This window comes from Haliotis cracherodii, unplaced genomic scaffold (assembly GCF_022045235.1).
Source record: "Haliotis cracherodii isolate W230 unplaced genomic scaffold, xgHalCrac1.p SCAF_1, whole genome shotgun sequence".
Taxonomy (NCBI): domain Eukaryota; kingdom Metazoa; phylum Mollusca; class Gastropoda; order Lepetellida; family Haliotidae; genus Haliotis; species Haliotis cracherodii.
Window position 1 is genome coordinate 79,194,200 of NW_027266264.1, and position 27,129 is coordinate 79,221,328.

General features: G+C 38.3%; 1 protein-coding gene across 2 annotated transcripts in view; it reads right to left on the reverse strand.

Annotated features, from left to right (window-relative positions):
• Positions 1 to 305: 305 nt before the first annotated feature.
• The window catches only part of LOC139469316 (neuropeptide receptor 15-like), an 83,029-nt gene continuing 56,205 nt past the window's right edge, over positions 306 to 27,129 (reverse strand). The window contains exons 1-2 of one of the 2 annotated variants that reach the window (XM_071251456.1): positions 25,896 to 27,004; positions 306 to 1,406 (exon numbers count right to left, since the gene is read on the reverse strand). In XM_071251456.1, coding sequence (XP_071107557.1) covers positions 683 to 1,406; positions 25,896 to 26,365 — 1,194 coding nt within the window. In that variant the 5' untranslated portion in view covers positions 26,366 to 27,004 and the 3' untranslated portion in view covers positions 306 to 682. Of the gene's footprint in view, positions 1,407 to 25,895; positions 27,005 to 27,129 lie in introns of those variants that run through there. The other variant, XM_071251463.1, reaches the window with a different exon arrangement.

Sequence of the window (27,129 nt, forward strand, 5' to 3'; positions counted from 1 at the left end):
CAGAAAAATAATATTGCGGCCGAGAATATTCGAGCAGATATTTATATAATACAGGACAATACACGTTTTAAAGTTTTGTATACTTTTATAAATTTGCCCATCTCAAAGCAAAAGCACATGTCAGAAAAAAATATTTTGTAATAACACAAGGCTATATTTCATAAGAGCGTCAGTTACGATTCGGGTGCCTAAAAAAGCACAAAAATATACAATTTCACATTCATAACTAGACAAATAAAACAAAATTAATGACTTTTTAGATGCATCATTAAAGTTAATCTTTAGATTCACATTTTAACGTTGTACATGAAGTGTGCTTGTGAATCAGCTATAACACAACAACTATGATATTGGCCGAATATTGCACTGTAATTATTATAAGTTTATTCCATTTCGTTAGCATGAACCAACCCGACTTCAAAGATGAAAGTATTTCTTATGATATAACCGAACTTAAAAGAAATCATTCAACAAACAAGATCAACATATTTCTCATGATATAACTTTACTCATTACTCTGACTATCCTGCTGACAAATGGTGTAAACTCCACCACTCTGACCTATTTATCGTTGTGCTTTATAGATTGTAATAACAACAGTATACACCATCAGATCTCATTGTGTTGTCTTGAAGATGTGTCCTCCAATTTCCAGTTATGTACAATCAGGGCCACATGAAATCTACACTCTAGACATAGTGGTGCGAGATGTGCTGTTTCTTCTGGAAACAGCACGTGAGTCGAAGGAATCAAACCTTGTCCTCCGGTATGCCTTCCGCTCCATCCGATAGCAAATAAAACACAGACATCGCTTGAAGTTCCGGCGGAAGTTCTGGCTAAATATGCTATAAAGCACAGGGTTAGCTGCTGAATTCACGTGGGTTATGATCATAACAAAAACAAGGAATGGCCAACTTTGTGGAAACGGAGTTCTCGAGAACGTGTTGTATAAAAGGTGTATTTGTTGAGGCGAGTAGCTGATGAAATAAATAAGCACACTTGCTATCAGCATCTTCACAACGCCCTTACGTGCCTTTATTGTGTCAGCAGATCTCTCTGTTTTCGAGTGTGCGTCTGGACGCATCTGGAATCGAGTGTTCAGTTCCTCTGTACTTGCGTACAACCTTCGACCTATCACAGCGTACAGAACTATTTGTATCACCATTGGCAGAAAGTAAAATAACACCGATTCAAGATATTTGAAAATAATAAAGAATTGGAAGTTATTCCCTGGAAAGATGATCTGACACAATGAAAGTCCCGGGGCTACTGGTTTGACTTGGTTGAAGAGTAATGTCGGCAGTCCACAGCCTATCGCCACGGGCCAAATGAAGGCTATGACGCACAGGATCTTCTTCCGGGTACACACAATATGGGCCTTAATGGGAAACACTATCGCCACGAACCTGAAACAAACAATTGCCATGAATTATATAACTATAGCTATATATGTCTTTCAATGTATTCGGGGCGGTCGGGTAGCCTTGTGGTTAAAGCGTTCGCTCGTCACGCGGAAGACCTGGGTTCGATTCCCGACATGGGTACAATGTGTGAAGCCCATTTCTGGTGTCCCCCGCCGTGATATTGCTGGAATATTGCTAAAAGCGGCGTAAAACCATACTCACTCACTCACTCCAATGTATTCATGCTTTCAGTCTTTACGTTATTGATATGAGTAAGCATATCTACATCCTCGATAATTCATTGTATTGTATCTCAAGTTTAGTATAATAATGATGGTACGGGGGTCAAGTCGTCTAAAGCGCCGCAATTCGCTGTGCAGAGCTGCATCCCATAGGCGTGCCAGAAACCTCTGATCAAGAGTATTAATAGAGGTTTGACCTGATTATCTTTCTAGGTTTTTCAACATCAGTCACGTTTCCGATGGCTTCACCAAAATTGTAAATGTCTAAGACCTGCATTACGTCGGGCTTTCTCCGCACACCAAGCTGACACGCCGTGATATGAATGCGTGACATGAAAATCACTCACTCGCTTTGATCATAAATACCCTGGACTCACAATAGCTTTTTTTCGGAACTGATGTCGCCATCTACACCACAAAACTAAACTATTGAAGCGGGACAAGGATGTCGAATATTTAACTTAGCAAAATGCAGATACACATAATACTTTGAACAATTGAGGATGACATATCAAACGGTAATGAAACGTGCAAGTGTTTGTTTAAAAAGTGTTTGGTAGTTAGATATAACAAGTGCAATGGTCTCCACTCCGAACCATCAAAGTGCAATCACATTCTAGAAATATAACCAAAGAACAGGTTTCAAATGTCGTACCCATGTTGAACAGGGAGTCTTGGTCTGACGGTCGCACCCTGAAGCTAGTTGTCCACCCATCGCTTAATGTTGTATTAATCCAGTTTCAAGTGTTAGAAAAGGCCTCCATATACCATAAATGATAAATATACATACAGAAGGACAATAACCATGTAAACAGGGATGCTGGAAACCCAATTATTGAGCTATGAATGCATTAAACGTGTGCCGGAAGAAGCAATTACATTCGCGAGAGCTGACACGATTTGTGAATACTTCACGGAAAATCTACATTACTGTTCTAATACGGTGGTCCCTTGGATCCCGTGTTCCGTGACTAGCATGCCTTTGTTGTCTCCGTTTTATCATCTTACTCTCCAGTAACACATTAGCCACGTACGTGATATGACCAGGAATGACTGGGTCCACCGCGCCGCCCTATATTACAAGCAATTACGCCATGATGTCCATCCATTTAGTACACAGGGGCGAAACCAGGGAAATAAGAAATAAGACAAGGAGTAGAAAAGGTCATTTATGAACGAAAATATGGTTTTGAAACAAGTTCCATTAAGATTCAATTCTACAGAGACACTCAAACCTCATACAAAAGCATTTTGATTCATGCCACATGCTATTTAATGTATAATGTCTAACCGAATTATATATGTTCCAGGCCCACATGAAAGTTATGTTCCATTAAGAGTCATACATGTACGAAAAGATGTTGGGAACATCTAATGTACAATTACATCGATCGGATAAGAAGCGATAGGGCATATAGTATGGGCAAAATGTATTGTGCTATATAGAATATTATATTTTGAGAATATTTATGCTTTCAAATATTGTATTGTTTCTCTGATAATGAGATTTACTTTTTAAATTTATATAAATGTCTGAAGGGAAATCATTGTTCTTAAGTAGCAATGCAACATACATATTGAACGTTGTGGCCGATAAATACGAATAATTCAAATACAGTCATGACAGTGATCAAACACACACACACATGGGTGTAAATATGTTCATAGGCTTACATTTCACTGTAACATGTCAGGAAAAGAGTACAGTCGTTTTGCCATGAAGTGTATGTAATACAGAGCATGTTGACAATTTATTGAACGTATCATTTTGATTGCCAAATTTGACATATGCGTGTTTTATCTCGATCGAAGAAATAAATTGAAGTGATACATCAAGAATATGTTAACAAGATGTGTTACATTTATTCTCGCACGCGAACACATGTTGCCAAAAGGGCATACGCCTACTCCCATTGAGGCACATGTATATATGCCTGATTGATTTTACAGAATAGTGTGTGTCCACTTTGATCTGGTCAATACGGGATCGTTATGGCCCGACAGTGAGGACAAACACTCCGTCAAGGACTAGTTTGCTTTAGACATGTAAAGGCTATCAATACTAGTTATCTCGAGTAATTATGTTTAAGTCATTTAATTCTTCGCCACCTTCAGTCTCGTGATGCCACGTCTACTGATAAACAGATACTATTATTTATGGTGTCTTTAGCTATGGTGTCATATTATGTTAGCATATATTGGGCGAGGGGTGATAATATGTCTCCGTATACGGCAACTGAAGACACCATAACGAATATATTAGGTCGAAATATTTACATTCTTTGGTATCTTTATCGCACACGTTATGTCAAATTGAAAATTGACACTTTTAACCGGTATAAATGGCAGGACCAGTACATATGTTTCCGATACAACACTTTAATGTGAACACACTAAATGTGAGGAAGAGAATATATTTATGTCGACTTCTTTATGTTGAGGAACACAACGTTCCGGAGTATGCTTACTCCTTCATCAGGTGAATGAATGCCATAAGGCAGAGAGCATATATATGTACTTGTAAGGACAACAAAATTAATAAGATAACAGAAGGAGAAAACTAACAAAGGGTACACGCTAACAAAGGAAGCCAACAGATGATTGGCGCTGATAAGCAATAGACAATGGAAGCTAACACTTAAGTAATCATATCTAAGTTATTGGAAATGGACACTGGGCAAATGGCGGGTGGGGGGAATTAGCACTGATAGGTGTTATAATGCAATAACATAGCAAGGGGCAAATTGAAGCCAGCTGGGCAATTTGCCACAACAAAGATCAAAGCAATAAGTCCCAAGTGGCATTCATTCACCTGATGAAGGAGTAGGCATATACTCCGAAACGTTGTGTTCCTCATGATAAAGAAGTTGACATCCATATATTCGCTTCCTTATGTGAATAACTTCTAAATGCCCTTTCAAAGACCTGACACTTAATGTGAACGTTGGAACAAGAATTATAGCGAAAATGGATAGAATTACAATAAAAAGCCCGAATGTTATCAGAATTCTGCGGGCCACTGTAACTTGGTAGCAGTCCGCTTTTCCCTAACCACGGGCTGCTGTCTATTTTATTACTATGTGACGTCATCCTTATGTTCTATGACGTTGTTATTGGTAAATCAGTGGCCTCCGGTTTTTTCTCTGTTATTTTTATGAATAAAGCCACGAACGTGGTTTCTTTAAAACTTCATGCCTCTGCACATCACAAGTAATGATATCAAAACAAAACAAAATCGAATAACGAATTTCTGTACCAGAATTTTCATGTGACATATGTGAGGCGGATGTTGGAAAATTCAAAATGGCTGCTACGGTATACGGTCTCATATTAGGTTAGTAACAACCATCTTATACGGGTATAGGGCTCCCATGGGGCTAGTAGTTCTGCTCTCTGATTGGTCAATTTCACTTTGAAGCATAATAAAGATAGACCAAGAGTAACCATAACATAAACACATAGGACAACATTTAACTGATATTGAACTGATATAAAAAAATCTCTGCGTGCTATACATGTACAGTTAGGTTCATGCATATGTCCATTTATCGAACAAATCGTAATGTGAACAAAACAAGTTATGAGCTCAGTCTTCACTTCATATATACCCCCCCCAAAAATAAAAAAAATAAAAATACATAAAAAAAAATAAAAAAATAAAAAAATAAACAAATCATGAATCTATACAATAAATCTGAGCATATTTTCAATCATATTAAAATTGAAGTGACGATCCTTGCTAGTTTACCAGGACCGGTCGTGCTAGGAGTATTGGACAGAAAGCGATTTTATCGCCACGAATATGATAGATTTACAGAGGCAATGCTAAGAATACTTTGCCGAACAGATCCTGTACAAGTTACTGTCGGAGAAGTGTGATCGTGTAGCTGTTATGTTACGACAATGTATCATCGCCATCATGGCGGCGTTCATCGTTGTTCGTGCTATCGACCAACTGTTTAACCTGGTCCAGACTCAACCCCTATTGCTGACTGAACAACTAAATGATACTGCAATACAACTATACTATGGGTGTATGTGGGATGATGTGTAGTTACTCGATCGTGTTCATTGTTATAAAACAAACATATATTTGTCACTTAACCGCAGACCCTACTGTTACGATAAAAGACCTATCTCAACCTATTTTACACAAACGCAGTTTGTTTGACGTATACCCACAGTTGGAAATGTATACAACTCGCCCTCACACCGTCGGTGACATAGTGCCAAAGTATTGAATATCTATACTCTAAAACAAATCGCATCTCTTACATCCTCTTATTTGGAGTGTACGAGGCGTTTTTACACGTATATCATACATGTACCTGAACTCAGTTTTAGAATTGAAAGGCATTAGCGCGTATTTTAATGGCCAGTAAAATTATTGAATTGAACTTTATCAAGCCTTATATTCTTTGTAATAGATTCATGCATGCTAAAACATGCATACCAACAAGACAAGATGCTTATTACGAACTTAAAGGAATTAGGCTTGATTCAACTAAAAAAACGAGAACGTTTTTGTTGCATTCATCTTTGCTGTGAATGAAACGTTGGTTGGTTGGTTTGTTGTTTAACGCTGCGCTCAACAATATTCCAGCAAAATGACGGTGGTCTGTATATAATGGAGTCTGGACCAGACAATCCTGTGATTAATATCATAAGCATCGATCCACGCAATTGGCATCAACCAAGTCAGCAAGTCTGACCACCCGATCCCGTTAGCCGCCTTTTATGTGAATGAAAGGGTTCAGACACCTTGATTGTCACATACGCCAACAAAATAATTTCCTGAATTAATATGGAGACGACTTGTACATATAGCCACTTGCCTGATTTATGTTTTTCCTTGTAAGTTCACTACCAATACAATAGTTATATGTGACGAAGCGCGGATGTCACAGTTGCTCTTGATAATTTACTTGGAGATTTATATAGTCATTCACAATTTATACGGAGACAAGTTCCTTTTAGAATACAATTGTAATGTTGTCATGGTCGTGTTAAATATGTAAACAGCTTGATTAAACTTAATCATTCACACAGATCATGCTAATTGTGTGAGTCGAGGCTACTTTTTCACAGTCTGGAGACAACTACTTCACATTCCTTCATTCTATACTTTTCCAATTTTAGTGACAACCCTCTGGGTTATCCCTCGTCCTGTGCAGGGGATCACCCATTTGATTTCATTGTTTTCTCTGATCTTTCAATACGGACCCAAATTCGGGTTTTCCACTCGATTACACTTTTATATTACTACTGGAGATTCAATGCAAGGCGGGGAGGTTATGTTCTATTGGCTATATCCTGTTCATTTAAAGTAGATTTCTGGCTATTCAGCTGCTGTATCAAGGCAGGAGATGAAATCGGTGGCCTACTTTACATCGGAATTCTGTTTTGTCTTTGGCACGTGCTTGTAAATCCTTATTGATAAGGAACCATAGACTGGTTGACCATTTCCTGGCAATATATTAAGGATCGTTAGTAGCCAATAAACCTTTCCTCTTCCTGATTATCGTGTAGGATGACTTCATTGACTGCATAGGTGCAATGTCATGGTTTCAAAGTAAAACCTAATTGAAACTACTTTTTCAGCTTACCGACATTAGTGAGTGGTTAATTTTGTAATGGCCATGTCAATCAGCATGTCAGTCAATTGAAGTATGTTAAAGTGCATACAAATTGCTCTGGAAAATAAACCACACAACATGAACCTACATCAATTAACGTTTTACTGGACATCTTTTAAGCTGTTTAGTGAATCATTCGATGAATCTAAACATACGTCAACCCTCGTAAAATAAACAAACCATCATAACAATGATATTTAGTCCTAAGGCATCATATTTGATTTGATTGTTTATCACTGTAAACGGCTTAGGGATCTGTACTGCAACCCAGTTGATTGCAAAATGTAGTTGATTGGGACCTTTTCAATCCAAAATCTGACCCAAAACTCCAGTGCCATTCGGTTTGGCGAAATGGAAGTTTGATCAATGTGTATCATTTGTCCCACATGATACTTTGAGGGTTCTGTTATCACGGGCGCATATGTCGTCATTTATTTTGACATGACGTTGTAACATCAACGTGGGACGTCAGACATTAAAGAGGAAATTGCTAATAACTTTTGCATTTTACGATGTTGGTGACGATTATGTGCCTTAAGATTTGCGAGTGCAAACGCTATCTGTTACAGAGGAAATTTCCAGATAACAAATACTCAATAACACCACACATCTGGACACAGATATACATAATGTTTGTATACCTAAATCACATGGTTTTAAGCACACGAGTAACTTAAGAGGTCTTAGAATACAATGCTTATGCAAAAGGATCACACTCGTAGTTCTTTAGTATAAAGGATAATATTATGATGCACGTCTCTTTCTTGTTGATAAAATTGTGATTGAACTGTTTGTGCAATGTACACTCTTCAAAAAAAGAAACGCACAGGTAGTATGTTGTTAATTTAACCTGACTACACCAAAAAATCCGGTATATAAATAGGATATTTGTAATTGGAAAATGTTGGTGGCCTGATATTCGACTAACGGTGCGTTAAAAGGCAGACATTGTCGATTTGCACGGTCTTAAACGGCATTGTTTTCTAACTTGTTCAAAAATTTCATAGATGAAAACAGTAAAGCAAAAAGCACGTGCAAGTTATGACATTCGTAACTCGTGGTAGTGGCTATAAAAAAGCAAGCATAAGCCAATAATTTGTCATTCAATTGTCAACATTTTTCAAGTTTGAAAATGCCGAGACTCAGCGCTGCTGATCGGAGCATCGCCATAGTACGTATCCAAAAAGGGGAATCGCAGTCTTCTGTTGCACGCCACTTCAACGTCCACCACAGCATCATTTGTCGCTTTTGGGATCGATACACACAGTTCAATTCCACTGCAGACCGTCCGAGAAGCGGCCGACCAAGAGTTACCACCCCTGCACGGGATCGCTACATTCGACTGTTCCACCTACGCCATCGCAATGCCACAGCTACGGAGACTGCAGGGCGCATCCCTGGTTTGAGGAGGATATCGGACCAAACTGTCTGGAATCATCTTCGCGTGGCTGGAATCCGACCCAGAAGACCAGTTATCGTCCCTGTTTTGCAACAGATCTATCGACAGCGACGAATTTGAGCCTTGGAGTTTGAGAAACTGGAGACGACTGTGGTTTAGCGATGAATCACGATTTCTTCTTCACCGGCGAGTTGAAAGACAACGTGTTTATCGTCGTCTAAATGAGCGTTTCAACAGGAAAACTCTCAACCGCACACAGCTCGTGTCACGGTAGACTATCCTCATATGCCAACATCAACGTCTTGCCCTCGCCGTCGAGACCGTACGATTATCCAGTCAGTGCCGAGGTAATACAGAGTCGTGATTGCTGCCCGGGGAGGTCACAGGAGATACTGAGTTCAGCCCAACCGTGTGGCCTTATGTGACATGACAATGAACAGTTTTCAATGCCTTTGTACAACGACTACATGTGACTACCGAGCTCCAAAATATCATATTTGTATCTAAGCTATTAAATTAAATATATCGACTTTATTAGGTACAATAAATTTACTAAACATCTACCTGTGCGTTTCCGTTTTTGAAGAATGTATATTAATAATGTTATTATAAGGACGAATTGAATAAAAGTCTATCCGACCGCACATATAGGATTACTAATACGATTTCTGTGGGTTGTGTGTCTATAGTTATGTATTTCCGAATGGTTAACGTATTTATTCTGCTGTCTGGTGCGCTTGAATGCCAGGTGGTATATGTTACGGCTAATCGTGTTTTCCACGTGTTTCTTATCAACGTGTTGACTGTGATAATGTAAGTGTATCTGATACACAATCTAGTCATTACAAAACATCTCAAACAGCCCATGCTTTATAACATAAAACGCCAATTATTGGCCAGATATACATATAGGAAACCACTTTTATCTGAAAATAGTTTCGTCACTCTTATTGCAGAGCAATCTGTGGATTTTTACCAACATGTCAAGCTGTTATCTGGTTCGTTCGGAGGAGTGCACTCAACTCGTCTACCTTTGACAAGACAGGAGAACAACCTACACGAGCATTTATCTGATTGGCTCTGCTACATGAAGAGTATGCAACGCTGATGTCCACAGCATTTCTGATACATTTAGGATAAGAAGGCTTAAAAAAACAATCTTGCGAAACAAACATCGCCGATGCGTCACACAAACAGTGTGTATGGGACTTTCCTGATAAAAAATCACCAACACGTATGGCAATACCTTACACAACATTTGGTCTGTTTAAGGTGCCCTAAGCTCTTTTGTTATTACTCTTGAATTTGACAACAGAACATGTTTCATGTGAGATATTTTTATAGAAGAATAATGTAACTATTACCTGAACTCAGTATACTCCACATTAAGTGATTAACTCCCTATTCAGTGTCACATGATAACAATTCTGAACTAACTGACATTATACCGCAGTATGTTGTTGATTGAACAACAAAAAAGCCTACAACGTTCCGAAGCTTTCATCTTTGAGTATGAGATGATTTCTGAATGGAATCAATTGACTGACTTCGAGTCATTGTGAAAAAGGAGGGTTTGAGTTCTAGGGAAAGAAGATTAGTTGTTATATTCTCTTATGAAGGGATGCACAGCATATACAACCTCATGCACAATTACTTAAATCAGCCATTAGCTTCTTTCTTTACTAAGAGAGATGGCTTTGAGATAAGGTGTAAAAAGCCTATTGATTCGTTCGTTGAGGGCATATCAGAAGTCCCCCCGGGACATATTACAAATAGGATTCTGTTAGAAGTAAAAGCAATATAACATTCATTAGCCGTTTTCAAACAATTTTACCTAATCATTGACTTTTTATCAAATGGAATCCATTCCTTTTAAGCTCTGTATGCTTCCAAGTCAAGAAGGTGCGAACCAATGCCCTTAAAAACACTAGGTGTTATCCATTATTATTTTTAATTTAAATGTAAAGTAAGTGAAAATCGGTTTCATTTAACAAGTCATTCGTGTATTCCCATGGGGATGATTGTCAACTACGGTAAGAACGGCGAAAAACAAATAAAAAGGTGCTGGAAGCATTTCGAAGACACATTTGTTGAATAAAATATTTTCATGCCAGTATCATTATCAAATATTACTCAATACCAAAAATCATATGAACTTTCATACACCGTAACTTTACAGCGAAAACAGGTGTTCGAGAACCGGCAGAGGGTGTCCTGCCTCACAGGTACTCATTGAGCAGAAACAGACCATATACAGATGGAATAATAAAAGTTCGACGAGATATTTACTGTTTTCGAAGAAAGACAGATTTCGTCAGATTTGGCCTATGTCATATCATTTTTTAAATAAAATTTTGGATTATAAAGTATTTCGATTGATATAATGTTCATGGTATAGGTTGTGCATCGTTCTTGAAATGATTAAATCAAATTAAAACTGCTCAGGGTTGTCAAAGTAGTTACGCCAAGGATGAAAACAGGTGCAAATACGTCTTGCAAAACTGGTACATGCCGTTAAAACTACAGTTGCCATATATCATAATCAGTCAATACAATTCAATTTGCTGTCGTCGATTTTCAAATTCAGAGGGGGTTTCGTGTCTCAGCGATTTCAGATGTCTAGAACAACCATTAAACCCTTCAAAATTCTAAAAGTAGAGTTAAGAAGGTAAAAGCAAAGTTTCAAGCAGGATATCAGCGCAGTTACAGATACACTTGACACTTGAAGACCTATAGATCTGAATCTAAATTCTTGATTGACACCACTAACGTATTTTTAAGCACACGTGGAAAACATCAGGAAGACACTTCGACCTTTAAGATTGTGGCTATGGTAATTTTAGTGAAAAAAGTTAGTAAATTAGACGCCTCGACCCTGATAATTGTCTGATAGACTGCGTGTAACAAGAATATATTCCACAAAAAAAACGCGTTTGTAATAAATTGAACTGAATAATATACATAAGCTAAATAACATGTCAATAGTAAGGTGATTAACTTTATATACAGTCAAACACCGTTTAGTCGAAGTTGAAGGGACCTACGTAAATAATTTTAGTTATCCGAGGTTCGACACAACCGAAAATGACAACGAAAGAAGGGGAAAACAGGGACCAAGCTTTTACTTCGAGACAACCGTAAGTTCGACACAACCGTGTTTGACTGTATTGACGCATGTTTTAGAAACGCCTAGGCTGTCGTGAGTTTGTTTATACTACATAACAAACAACTGGGTTTACAAAATTGTTGAACCAAAGCTGTTTTTGTTATATTTCTTTGTAAAGTATAGAGATATTCAAGTTGGAATTGAACGCCATTATATACACGTATACATGCATTTACACGGAGACCTTGATCACAACAGTTACACACACATATGTTACATCCAGACATTAGTTGGTCACGCATTTGCGTGGAATGCAAACAGGCCATTGTTGATATTGCTAATAGTGCATACAGGTCCATGTTGTATGCCAAATATTTACTTAATTAATACGTTGTATCATTATGGCGAACATGAAAATGATTTAGTAAGTCAAGGTTTTCTAGTTTTATTTCTATGACAAATTGATATTCTGATTCGACTTGTCTCAGGCGGTAATAGAAAGATAGTTATGTTAATGGTTATATGACACTTTTGTAGACTGGAGCAGTCTCCACTTTAAGAAAAAGTAAAAAATAACTCAAGTAAGCTTAAATATGAAAACAAACACGCAACAAAACAATTGTGATTTGAAACAGTGTTTCCATAATTTTATTGCATTTGAAACAGTGTTTCCATAATTTTATTGCATTTGAAACAGTGTTTCCATAATTTTATTGCATTTGAAACAATGTTTCCATAATTTTATAGCATTTGGAAGACGCCAGGGATGAGGAGTGATACGTCTTGAATTTTTTCCAAGCAATTAAAAATTCATATTGGAAACATGGATTTCAGTCTAGACACTGTATCGTACAATAATATATGTCTCGATGTTATGACATGCAATTTCAAATTCATACTGCAAATATGGATCGCTTCATGTCTAGACATTATCGTACCCTATACAGATAACACATTGGCTCTAGTTTTACTGTACATGGTAAAGAGGTGAAAATGGTAAATATTAACATCTTTCTTCCTTATATTCATGTTAATAGAGTTTGCTCAGTCGGACTCATCATTCACTCACTGAATCTATATATTTATTTATTATTCATTATTGACGTTCGAGCACAAGATGGGAATTCACTCGACTAGTTAAAGACCAATAGCACCTCGGCCAGCACAGTCAGGAATCCACATTGTAACTTGTTTTGTGACTTTCTCTTAACACAAATAAGCAAATGTCCACTGCTTTTGTGAGCACATGACCACTGCTTTTTTGAGCAGATGGACACTAATTTTGTGAGCAGATGGACACTACTTGTGTGAGCACATGACCACTGCTTTTGTGGGCAGATGGACCCTACTTTTGTGAGTAGATGCCTACTGTTTTTGTGAGCAGATGACCACAGCTTTTGTGAGCAGACGACCACTGTTTTTGTAAGCACTTGACCACTGCTTTTGTGAGCAGATGGACACTACTTTTGTGAGCAGCTTATAACTGTGTATTTGTAGAACCAGTTCTAGACATTGAAAGTCATACAAAATACACTATGATAAAATTTACAGTTTTTAGTGCACCCTACCGCTAAATATATCTTCAGTGGAACGTACATGGTATATCTTGACGTTAGTTCATAGCAAGACATCAAGGGATTAAATCTCATACACACGTAAATCTTGTCCTGATGAACACTGGAGCGGGATGATTATGTAATCATTCAACAAATTCAATCATCAATCAAGTTTCTACGGTCTGTGTGTTCGTGGGTGAATGGGATAGAATCTATGCGATACAGCGTTCCTAGAAATTACTGGGGTTCGACGAAACACGTGCACAGTCTTCATAAGTGGTCCATTATTGTCCGCTTTCTCAGTTACCATGCGATACCATTTCTACAGGTATGAGGACATTTTACTCATCAAGATTATCCCAACATGAAACCAATAAAACGAATGGTAATAAATATTTCTAAATCCATTTGGGGGAACAAGAAGGGCAACACGAAAGTATTTATAAAGTCACTGACGAAAAGAAACATTTCATACTGACCGAATTATATATATAATTTGTTTTTCAGTTTGATAAATTAGATGTTGCTCAATATAAAAGTGTGGGGTTAAACTGGGACGAAAGCATTGATGAACGTAGCGTTGACTGCAGAAAACCAATAACCTAAGCTTTACACTCAATGGCCTGTACTTTAAGCTGTTTGAAAAAAACCACATGGTCGCACTGAGTGTGGAACCCATCAATCAAGCTCCGTCATCTGTCACCCGCATGTTATATTAGTTGATGAATATGTTTTGATAGCATCTGGTTTGATATCTAAGATGGTCGGGCACTTTGTTATGCGTAAATACCTTAAGTCAGATTTGATAACAGACACACGGAAAAAACCGTATTTCATCTAATGCATTACTGACGGTGCATAATTTCATGGTTGAATGGTAAGCTTCAGCAGCTTTGATTCGACATAAATCAGTAATTGCGAGCAGAGATTCCACAACATAAAGATGTAATAGCTTCCTATTTGGCAAGATCTCTTTCCACACACCACCTGTTCTGAAGGGGTCTTTCCTTGGGCCATAGACGGATTAATAACCAAACTATCGGTTCCATCTTCGCGAAAGGAGAAACCTTCTCTCCAAGGCCAGACCTTCGGATGATATGCAGTCTTGATGTTTAAGGATAGCCCTTGACAGCAATAAGAAATCATCCTTCTGTGATAATAATCGAAAAATACACTGTTGTGATTTTACTGTCCATTTTATGTCATTGAATGTGGAAAATCATCCTTAAATATCATTACATAAAGATTAGATGAGACCGTAAATTATCTGTTCGAGGCGGTTTCATATTAGAATGAAGCTCATATCGGAGTGTTTATGCCCCGTGGTGAATTACTCGTAGCGCATGGTTAAAATGGAATATGCTCTACAAGAGTGAACATTACAGTTTGACGTCCAGAATGAGCTTATGCGGAAGGAGGGTTCTTTTACGGCCTAGACTATCTGGGGATGCGTATAAGGCTTCAACAAGTGACTCAATTGTTTGTGGGATTATGGAAAGGGTTTTCGTTTTTATTTATAATCTGGAAACAGATTATTTTAATCAAGGTGGACGCCTTTAACGGTTCATTTTTCTTCTGGATTGAATGTGTGACATTAACAGAGTATCACCGAAATACCAAAGAAACAGCTATCTGTTTAATACTTCAGAGATAAAAAAGATGATAATATTATAACATCAATATCTTTAAAATTAGTTTTGCCGATGTAGTTATTCTGATTCGTAAATTGTGTAATTACAAACTAACTATTTTTAACCGTGCTCGTTTATTAATTCAAAACGTCTACACCAGAAAATAATCAGTTTCGAATATCTGCCGAAACAGATTTCATGGGGCGTAAAATGCAATATATATAAAATTATATAGATAAGTGTATTACCGACAATCGTTGATAACATCAGGCTTTCGAGAAAAGGGTGAGCATGGCCTGCTCTACGGGAAGCACCCAGAACTCTGACCTGGTCAGGCCTTTGATGGTGAAACTTTCATTCAAAAGCTTAATTACAAACAGTATGATTTCCATGAATTTGAATACATTGTACATATATTGTACAAGTGCCTGAACAATTGAGATATGTAGACCCTATCGGTACAAGCATGGATGTTCTACTGAATTTGCGTCGATACCCCCAGCACGGCACGCGCTGAATAGCAGCAATCGACTGTGTATCGGAACATGTTTCCTTGAGATTTCATGTCTGACATATAGCTAGTACGAAACTGACGTCAGTTGTTTTCTGATGATAAAATTAATTAAAAAAAGAAATGACTTGAACGCTGCCAGACACATGGCTTGTAGAGACAGATTACAAATCGTCAAAACAAATATCCCCTAGTCTCAGCAAACGGAATATTTCAGCGTTGCAATTGAACCAAACCTGTTGTGAACGAGTGACCTTATAATCAAATCAAGCACACACTAATCTGTTGTAACGATGGGACTTGTAGACATGTGTTCGGGGGATGATTTGATTTCAACTACTTTTGAGAACGCGGAACTTATTTTCCATCCGCCTGTCAAAATCCTGCTTGGTCAAACATGACGTCAGGTTCACGTCAACGTTCGTCGAGGACAAGGAAGCAATAATTGCATTTTCGTTGAGAGTTCTATATCTGAGCCACTATGGGCATGTAGTGTCCATGCTCGACGCCCCAGTAGGCCTATACATGGTATGCAGAACAACATGTCCTTGAGTGGTCTTGTGGAGAATCAATGTAATGATATAATGGAAGAGGGTGGTGTATTCATTGCTAGGAGGTAATCAATTTTGCGTAAAACACTTAAGGAGCCTACGATCAAAATCCATATGTAGTTCTTAGAACTGAAACTTGAAAAACATAATTAGATAATTCGTCTAACTAAAATATACTCATCACTTAATTTTTTATGTATGTTTAGTAGCTGTCTTGCAGCCGGCCTGAACTGATATCGTGACGTCATAATGTTTGTTGTGACATCCCTTGCCTGTCACGTCATAATCGATCCTTTTCGCGCTCATAATTTCAAAGATGGATGTCAAAGATAGATGTAATTTCTCAATGAAACATATTTAACAGAATCACTGTGACTTATGTCGTAATGTTTCGTACACCCCCATATCGATTATCATCAAGTGAAAGAGTGTTGAAATATCACATCTAAGAACGGTTCAGTTGAAAGTAAGTACACACTCATTGCCAAAGTAAAAAACAAATAGAAAACTCTCATGGGACTACAATAATATATGATCATTTCGCAGTTTTGATGCAGTACGTTTATTGCCAGCAAAATGGAGTTGTTCAATATATTAAATAAAGTCCTTTAATGAAATCACAATATCGTAAATTGAAGCCAGTGGGCAAATGTGTTTCTAACGCCACAATGAGCAAAAGTCCAGCTGTATTATGGAATCCCATAAACAGCTGAGTCTGGAAAAATTAAACCATGGCGTCAGTGACTCAAAACAACGATCCATTCCATTGGTCTACACTGACAAAAAATAGTCTCAGTGCCTGCTAACCTCTGACCCTTCATTTCGTTTGCCCTGTCATAAAGTGAGGTACTATTTTCACCCGTAACCTTCACCGGACCAACAATTGATAAATAGTTGGGTAATGATCAACATTAAAACATAAGAACTTCTTGAAGAGCAGATGGGTAATCCTGGAGAATATCGACAAACTATGGCATAGGAACCAGAACATTTGCGATTTCCTAAAAGCAAAACAGAAATAACAACAATCACGACATTGTAGAAAATGGTATTCAAAATAAAATGTTATAAACATGTGTTTCGTTGATCTGACCCAGGTTTTGAACCCTGGATCTTCCACCCGTAAGATTCCCCTGCACTTGGACCATGTTTACCCTGGATTCATTGGACAGACAACCCTGGTCCTCCAACAATGCACTGTGCGTCGAATGTTCCCCCGTTCTTGACATCAAAACTTCTGATTTAAAATCCGTGATGACAGTTGGGGGGGGGGGGGGGGCTGCCAGATCCCCTTCAGACAGTTGGCAAAAGGTTGTCGCCCTATGTCAATATGCTTATAATGGTGGTAACCGAGGTGACGACCAACATGTTTGTGGGGTATTCCTGCAATAATCATGCCTATATGCATATGGTCTTCTACGCTCCCGAGTCATGTGCAACAAGAATTAAGACTACATATCGGAATAATTTCAAATTCCACTTGGATGTAGCTTCGATTGATTTTAACAAGTCGCGAGATGCTTGTTGCGCGTGTTTTATACGTCATAACCGCGAACAAGATATGCACAACTATTCGAGTCATTACCAAAATGATTTTAAAAATTACCTTCGCGGTAACATTTGCAGGTGCGCTTAACTTTTTTCCACTGTATTTTATCACTGTGGTTATTCTTCAGATTACATTTGGATACGTTGTCATAGATTTACATACCAACTGAACATGACTAAACAGCATGTATTTTAAACTGGACGGTTAAATATACATCGCTTTATAAGTTTGTCTTTGTTTGTTGTGTAACGCCTCACTCAGCAATATTCCAGCTATATGATGGCAGTGTGTAAATAATCGAGTCTGGACCAGACAATCCAGTAATTGACTTCATGAGCCTCGATCCACGCAATTGGGATACGATGACATTCATCCCCAAGTCAGCGAGCCTGACCACCCGTTCCTGTTAGTGGCCTCTGACGACAAGCATAGTCGTCTTTAACGGCAAGCATCTCGACAAACCCCTTTCCATATTCATAAGAAATATCTGCCAAAAACAGATCCGATTGTACGATTTAAATTAGAAATGAACAATTGTTTATGAATAACTACCAAGTAGTGATGATATAAAGTGTTCGCGAAACACAAACACATGCACTTGTTACGCGTAAAGCTAACGTCTTTTTTTCCAATCAATGGATTTAGCTTTACGGGTAAGATACTACCTTTACGCATATCAATTTGTTACGCGTAAAACCATGTGGAATTCCCAATGGTCAAAATCTTTACGTGTAACGATCAAATAGAGTGTTACGCGTAATCATACACTGAAAATCCATTGGTCAAAGTATTTAAGCGTAAGGAATTTAGAAATACACGTAAACCAACTACCTTTACGCAAAAATAAATACATGTACACGTATAACAACTAGCTTCACACGATAAAGGCAGCTTTCCCGAAACAAGTGCGTACATAAACCTATATGGATTACCTTTTGGTCAAAATATTTATGCGTAATGAATTTAGCTTTACCGGTAACGTTTATCATCTTCTGACGCTATCCGTTTACCATATCCGTACTCTTCTTAACCCATTGCTTTGCATTTTGAAATAACTATGTTTTTTACTAAAACACGTACCAAAACTAAACCAGTGAAGTGTATACAGCTTCTGTGTGAAACATTTGATGTGCATGCGTCTAGTAGATCTAGTTGCATCTGAAAATTGAATCTCTGATCATCTGACTTAATTTCACAAAAACAGTAATCCATCTAGGCATTAAAGAATTAAATCAAATGTTGTTAATCATATTATCTTGTATACCACGTGGGAGATTGCATCAACACTGTACTTGTTTAATACATAGCCTCTGCACCTGATGGACTTCTGGCGCGCCATCGACCATCTATCCTTTAAACATCAAAGAACCACAAGGATGCAATTATTTTTTCCCTTCGCGAATCTGCATATCTTAATGTAATTAAACTACACTGCACTTATAGAATTGAATCCCCCTCCTATGAAGAAGGCTTAGGGATGTTACAGCCAGAAGGCATTATACTTCAGTTCATTTTTTGGATTGTGTTCTTGCGCCTTCAATTAGCATTAGACAAGTTCTGCTCGAGTGGACAGGTTCAATTGCCCATTAACTTAATCCATGGTGAAACTGAGTTGGACGTTTGAACAAGGACTAGACGACAAGGATACTGACATAAGAAAGCTATATTTCCGTAATGACAGTGAGGCTTTCTCTTGCAGGTGAAATTATATAATGTAGTGAGGGTTCCTTCGATTCCGTTACATCCGGACTAACTGAATCAGACGTCGCCTCTGAAAATAACGACTGATGGAACTATTGATGCAATGTAATTGACCGATTATATATGATCGATGGTAACTTTGGGGCCGACCCATATATTAAGGGAGGAGGAGGGGATGGGGTTGTCAGAGTTAAAAAAAACCACGCCCTGCACTATCGATAGGAGTGACTGTGTAAGTATTATTTTACGTCGCTTTAAAGTTACGTTACAGGTCGTGCTTATCCACAATGCATTTTGTCAAGAAATGTGGGTATCCACTGCGATCTGATATATCTGACTGAATAACATTCCTCAGCTTTCTACTGGTCGTGTAAAGTTTTTACAACCCACAACGTTAACAGCATTGTCCATCATAAAATCACAAATACTATCAGGAATAGTGGACCAACAACCACTCGCCTCGCCGAATCCCGGTTTCGATTTCCCACGTGGGTACAATGTGTGGAGCCCATTTGTCTCGTCCCCAGCCGTGATATTGCTGCACAATTGCTAAAAGCTGTGTACAACAAACCTTACTCATTCATATTATATACATGTCTGTAACGTACAACACAATGTGATGTTTAGAGATGCATGTACCGTACATCATTAGTATTCTCATATGGAGCAACAATAATTCAAATAAAACTTTCAGTATTTGTCATTCCCAGAGAGGCGAACATGATAGTTCCTGCTGTGTATGCCCATGAACGCCAGGGACTATGGCTTTTGCGATTTCAAGTCACGCAAAAGTCAAAAGTAATCTTCCAAATCAACAAACACTTCTGCACTATTCATCTCCTGGCAGCCAGTGTTAGCTTGAAGTCCCTAGGGACCCCCCTGCAACGGTCCCAAATAAACACTTGCATGATGCTTCATCTAATGCGGCAGACCGACTCTGTTTAGACGTTTGTTTCTGCCCATGAGATACAAATTGCTTCAATTTGACATGTGCCAGTTACCGCCATTAGCATCTTTCTCTGGGAGCTTAGTCTGTTAAAGTTTTTGTCGTAATGTAATTGCGAAATAATAAACATTTGGTTAGACTCCGCGTGGGATGCTCCTCGTGCGTTCCTCGTATGGAGCAGTTCACACAAAAAACCCACTTTTTTTATTTTATATTATTATTCGGAAAGATCACCCAGGAATGATTGATTTATAACTAGATGCATGTTGTACGTCAAGCACCTGAATTTGTCTTGGAAAATCTTTGGAAATCCTATTGTCTACGCTTGTATATAAAATGATTGCTTCTTTGTTGTATATATTTTATGGATTTGCTCTCTTTCATACCTACGAAAGGGTGCGTTTGTATGATGTCTGTGAATAGCCAAATTTTGAAAGATGACGTACATTTTTGGAAATAACGTAATTCAGCGTTTAGTATAAAAATATTTTGTCCATGTTTTTTCGTACAAATGTCTAATGAGAGTGCCACATCATCTAATCAAGGGTGGGATGCAGCTCAGCGTGGAAGCTGGGCTGAGGTGGGGGGTTGATATCAATGAAATCATGCATGTGATTCATCCCACGTGACGTGATTGCTACTGAATAGATATATAATATCTATTTACCATGCTAATTATGACTATGTATCTTGTTATTTTCACTTTTTCTGTGTCGGTAGTTTTTCTGGGAAAAATATGAGAAAGATTCCAATAATTACATTTTGCCATCCTGCTATGGACATTCACGTCAGGGTTTCTGTCGGTTGGGTGATCTAGGAGTACTCATTAAGACAGTGTGTGAAGCACCGTCGGGGGTTTAACGTTCTGCTACAGTACCGTGAAAAGCCGTTACAAACCCCAACGATTTCATGCCAAGTTAACACAGAGCTTGAAATATTGACCAAACAGACACAGGTAAATGTACCAGTATATTTTAGCACAAGATTACAACATAGAAATACCGTTTATACCATTTTCAACCAGTTTGGAAATTCCTTTTGGAGAAGAGCTTCCTTTAGGAATAAATATTTTAACTCCTTTAACGCAGTCGCCATTGGCGGTTGATATGAATCGACCACACACCACATCTATATATCTAGTTCCTTATACTTGCCTATACGCCGTTTCAAGACTCGCGAAACCAGTTGCATCGTTTATCAATATAACACTTGACAGAAGGGAAAAAAATCCTGGTCTTGGAAATACCTTCTGACCTTGGGGCACAGTTCATTGTTAAAGGTTTCATCATTCACAAGACGAATCCACTTAAAAGAGTGCTGGAACCTAATGCCTCTCCCTCAGAAGTATAGCAGTACTCAAAAGTGGTTTATATGAAGAACCAGGGAGGGGAACATGCTCCAGGCACTATTTTCCTACGCTAATGTGAGGTTTTAGATCTAACAAAAAATCCTGCAATATGTCAAAGATTGTAAACTGAATATGTTTAAATGCCAGTCTCGGTAGGGACACATTACATCAGGGGAAGGGTGATTTAGGGAGTGATTAGATATTGCTTTAACAACAGGAAATGGGACTGTCAGCGGCATGATATAAAGGACGAGGATAACCTTATAAGGATCTATTCAACCGTGAAAAACACCTTGCTACTTTGAAAGAGAGACCTTCGAATTTGTTACAATGACCATGCTGGCAAATGGATTTCTTCTTGTTTTCGAATTCAATGGCAATAGTTCCCTTGTGTGCCAAGCTGTCACTTCATCGATATCCAACAACATACTCTTTCTCATATGAATGATATGAAATAAACAAATCGAATGCTCTCTCTCTCCCTCTCCTTCACTCTTATATATAAATATATAAACATTCTCGCGATCTAATCATCACGTTAAATTCAGTCATGATGTCGTCAAAGCACCTAGTCAAGAAACGTGTGTATGACTGTGAGAGGTCAAATTGGACATACTGAGTTACGTCAATTGCTTCATATGGACATCATCAAGATCCAGATGTGGGCAATAATGATCTTTCGATCTTCTTGCCGTAGCCTCCCAGCAGTAGAATGGGCTGTGTGAGGGTTACGTGCAAATTAGCTTGCCAGAAACAGCTAGACCCAGAGCTGCTATCGCCTTATCTTCCTTATAGTGGGTTTATCATCCAGCCTAATAAACCCTCTGTAATGACGTAATTTGCAAAGTATAAATCTGATAAGAGGGACCTGTCACTGTAATTCAGATTCGTTGTCCCAGCACCGAATCATTAACCCATTTACATTTAGACAACACAACAGAGAAAAGATTTCCAGAAACTTTCAGAAAGTATCAAACTTTTAAAATATCTTACTTAAGGAAACAACAGAGTTGTTTACGATGTAAACATTTCAAAGATGACTCACGGCCATTTAAAGAAAGAAGGTCATGTTTTTGTTGAACATGATATGCTTTAAATGGTTCACGCTGGTTTCAGAAGTTTTGTGTGGGGAAATCTTGCGATTTTGAAAATGTGTTAGACTGCTGCGTACAAACGTAGGAAGGAGTATGCTGTATACTGTCACCCAGCTTCGAACGCGTACACTAAAGCCTGAATTGAGAATGAGTTACTGGAAATTGTTTTACTACGATCACAAACATACCGGGTGTCCATTTCATAGTATGTGGAACCAGGTAAATAACGGGAGAAAGAATGACGCGCGAGATCCCTATAAAATATATTATGAAGGTCCAGCTGATCAAACCAAATTTAGCATTGCAACTGTTGTGAATCCAAAACTCCAACAAGGACTCTCGAGAAGGCACTCAGAGATTGATCATCTATCAAGATTACGAAAACTAAACTGAAGTTAATGAATGGCATGAGGACATATACACTGTGGACAGTGAGTCAGCCAGAGTTGGAAATAACACAATAAACTGTCAAACCAGTGGCTGATACCATGAGAAATGGTCCACGCAGTCAAGCTTTAATGATATAGAATCAGCCATGACATACACTTAACCGCGAAACCCCATTCAAGGCAGCTCAGTACAATTATCAGTGACAACATGGATATTTTCAGTTAAACTAAACAGGACACTCGTACGTTTTCCTTTGGAACTCGGATACATGCTTGTCCGCGAAGGTAAGAAGCACAAATGATTGTGTCCGTACATGTATGAAGATTTACAAAGCTTCGAGAAGCGTTCAATAACTGTTTTTCCTGATTATATATGCATATGTTTGTACTCTACTGGGGAGGAGGGAGGCGCCATCTCGCGTGACATCCTTCCAGGTTGCGGTATCCATAACCTTACATAACGACGAAAGAACATGTTAGGGGGAAATCTATTTTGAGGCATAATCATGCTGTCAATACTGTTTTTGACTAGACGGCGAAAAAACAAAGTGTCGGGGTAATCGACGAGAAGACTGAACACAGAGCAGAGATGAACTACCAATCAACGTGAAGTAACGGATTATCTGTCCCAAGTGGAACAATTGTGTATATACAAATGGTCTGTAAGTCCTAGTGTCGACTATTTAATTATTAACTTCATAATACATGATATTCATAATAATGTGTACATGTATGTTGCGCTAGACTCCATACACAAGGTAGATGCATAAAGCGCTAACATTAGTACCCCGGTCAATTGATCAGGGTGTACTCGTATATTATTTTCAGCTCCCTGGTGAGTATACAACCCATTCTGCCAGTGAGGCGCAAGAAGGTTAACTGTCATATTACCATCTCATTCACACCCAGTCACTGCTTTTGTGAACAGAGGCACAATTCGAACACAGTCATTCAATGTCAAGTAAACAAAAACTGCAGACAAAGGTATAAAATATGAACCCTTGAGAAAAATAACTCAAGGTAGACAATTTTTTAGAAAAACGATCAATGTGTGACGCCATGTAGAATTGTTTTAAGCAATGAAGCAGTTTGACGTTACGACTCTGCAGTAAGGATTGAGAATCGTTAAAATAAACATGTTTTAATATCGTATTTGTTAGCTTTGACTTATGGTGATGAAATTAATCTATTATAAAAATTCTTGATCATGATGCAAAGTTATCTTTGAAGAGGTACTCGGTGACACAAACTAGTCCATTTCACTTGAATGAGCAAACTATTCTCTCTTGAGAAATGTTATGAAAATGGTCACATCTCTTTGTCATCAGTACAAGTTTGTCATACTGTCAACCAGTGTAAACAAAGGCTGCTCAGTTTGAGAGATATATTGTCTTATTGTAAACTCGTAAAGACAATAAACTAAAACCTATATACCTGGACCCAACAAGTCATACCTGCATTTTCTAAGGAGGAGCCAACCGTAAGAGTCCACGAAGTTGTCAAGCTATTTCTATGCACATGAAATGTTCTCTGTGTTTTTTTAGAAAGGTCTGCACAAATCCTGGTTGAACACAAGCTATTCTGGCAAGAATTGACTCTGTTCGGTTTCATGAGTTTCATGTCCATATCTCTCGACGCTACATAATATACCATCATCCACGCACAGGCAGTATTTTCATGATTGATACTTTTTATATTCCGATAACGAAGAGTATAAGAATATGGCTTGCACGGACCTAAATATGTTTTAATCAACCAGTATTGATTGGATACCTGTTATGATTTTAATAAGAGTGGTTTGAGGCATTAACCTGCTTGATAACTCCGTAGAATACATAAAAATAGATGACCATAGAGGAAAGATTAAAAGATTAAAGGTTCTTTGACTGTATGATTAATGAACAGCGTTTCAGACTGGACAGACATCAGTAATGAGTATCAGCAATGTAGGCCACGGACTTAATACCACTGTCGACGTCGGCTGGAGGCAGCTAATAAAAGGACAACATTGCCTTGTAATCACTACCACTTGCAACTTATATTGCCTCAGAGAAAGAAATAGGACATCCTACTTCATATAAAGCCCTTGCACTTGATACAACCACTCTACAATAATCTCATATTTTCCATGTTAATTTTGTCCTCCATTAAAAGGTTTATAAAAAGGATACTTTGATACGCATGGTCACAGAGTAGATATGTTTATGTGAACACGACACCAATAAGACTGAGATGTGAACATGCTTTCCTCTCAGCTGTCGGTTTCATAAATAGATGTGCCTTTCGTTACAATATAAACATTGTGTCAGTTAATACTGTGTATTCCTACCAAATGTATATTTGGATACATATTGATACATATTCCTGTGAAAATAGCGTATTTCATCAGAATTATGCATGTATAGAATGTCATACATTCTAATGCAATGATGATACATCGTGTGCATCTATTGCCGATGTGAAGGTGAACTCAATCACCGTATCTTATCAGGGAAGTGCACGTATTTTAATATACATATGGTCACAAGTCGTTTCGTCCTTTACACCCTCTATACATCAGATCATAGTCTGTATTCATTATTTATCTTGTGCAGTGTGAATGTTGATTCATGCACATGAACAGTCTTGTAATAAATTCACTCATACGTACTTTCAGTATTTCAAATAGTTAGCACAGCAAAGTGAAAAGTAAAAAGCCATGTTCGACAAAATATACATATTAATATATTATATCATTTAAGAGATATCAAACTCAGGGGTGAAAAGGTCGGGTTTTGTGCCGCTTTGAGCACTAGTCCATTACTGACAGGTACAATCACTACGTTTTACTTACCTTTCGATGCAAACGGACACCAGACAGAGCACAGAGGCATAAAGGGACACCGTCATTATAAACCGATTAGACTTGCAAGCAGCTGGTCCCAGGATCCAACCAGTCCTCAGCATGAACTGAATAATTTCTGGTATTCCAAACAACATTATCAACAAGTCCGCAATAGCCAGATTCATAATGAACAAGTTGGTGATGGACTGCCTCATTTTTCTATCTAACAGAATAACAAATATAACTAATCCGTTTCCGACTACACCAATGATGACAATGATGAGGAAAACGACCGACAATCCCACAACTGTCCACAAACTTGTACTTTTTGGAGACATTGGGTCATGATGGGAACCACTACCCATATTGGTGATGTTCGTTAAGTTGGCATCAGACACAAACATGGCTATCAGCGTCCCATTTGTTAAGTTCGAGCCTGGTGGTAGTGTTGTGTCATTAAAACTCCCGTTCGTAGCCATCTTGGGATATGAATATACCTGATGTCGGAATGATCTCTGGTGTGAAGTCAGCTACGTTGTCCGAATGTTTCACTGGTTATTGAGTACATGCGTTGTTAAAAACTGCAGCTGTTCGATCACTTCAACTTTATCATAGCTGCTAGAAAAATCCATTTCAATGGCAAAAAGAGCCATCTTTCACAACCACAGCAGGACTGGAATGTTTTAGATACTTTCAATAACTCTTGCCGCCACCGTATTCACAGTACCACCTGTTACATCTAGTTATTTGTCAATACAAATTCACATGCGCCAGATTTAAGATCAGTCGTGTTGACATTGTATCTCCTGAGACCGTTCGCCACACATGCAAATTTCAGATAAAAGACGCATGTCCCCAATCATGTGGACAAGTAAATTCGATGACAGGGCTGATGTTGTGGCCTTGGTGATGCTGCTGTGTGCGCTGAATATTCACCGTGTAGTGACAAGGCGGAATTACAGGCTAATAGTTTCAACACTCCACTGCCAGTTAATCATGTAGTGATCCTTATTGTACGGATCTTATCCATATCCATGTTTATCTGACATCAGTAAACTTTCACGAACACGTAAAAACGATAAATGAGACTGGCTCATGTGCATCTAACACTAACCAACTCCCACGAGAGTCTGTTGTGTACTCTGAAGACCACAACAACTATACGACTGCTTCTTGATTACGTCTTATTGAATTCGAAGGTAGAAAAGGCCGAGCATTGGTCACCACATGGCGCTCCGCGGCT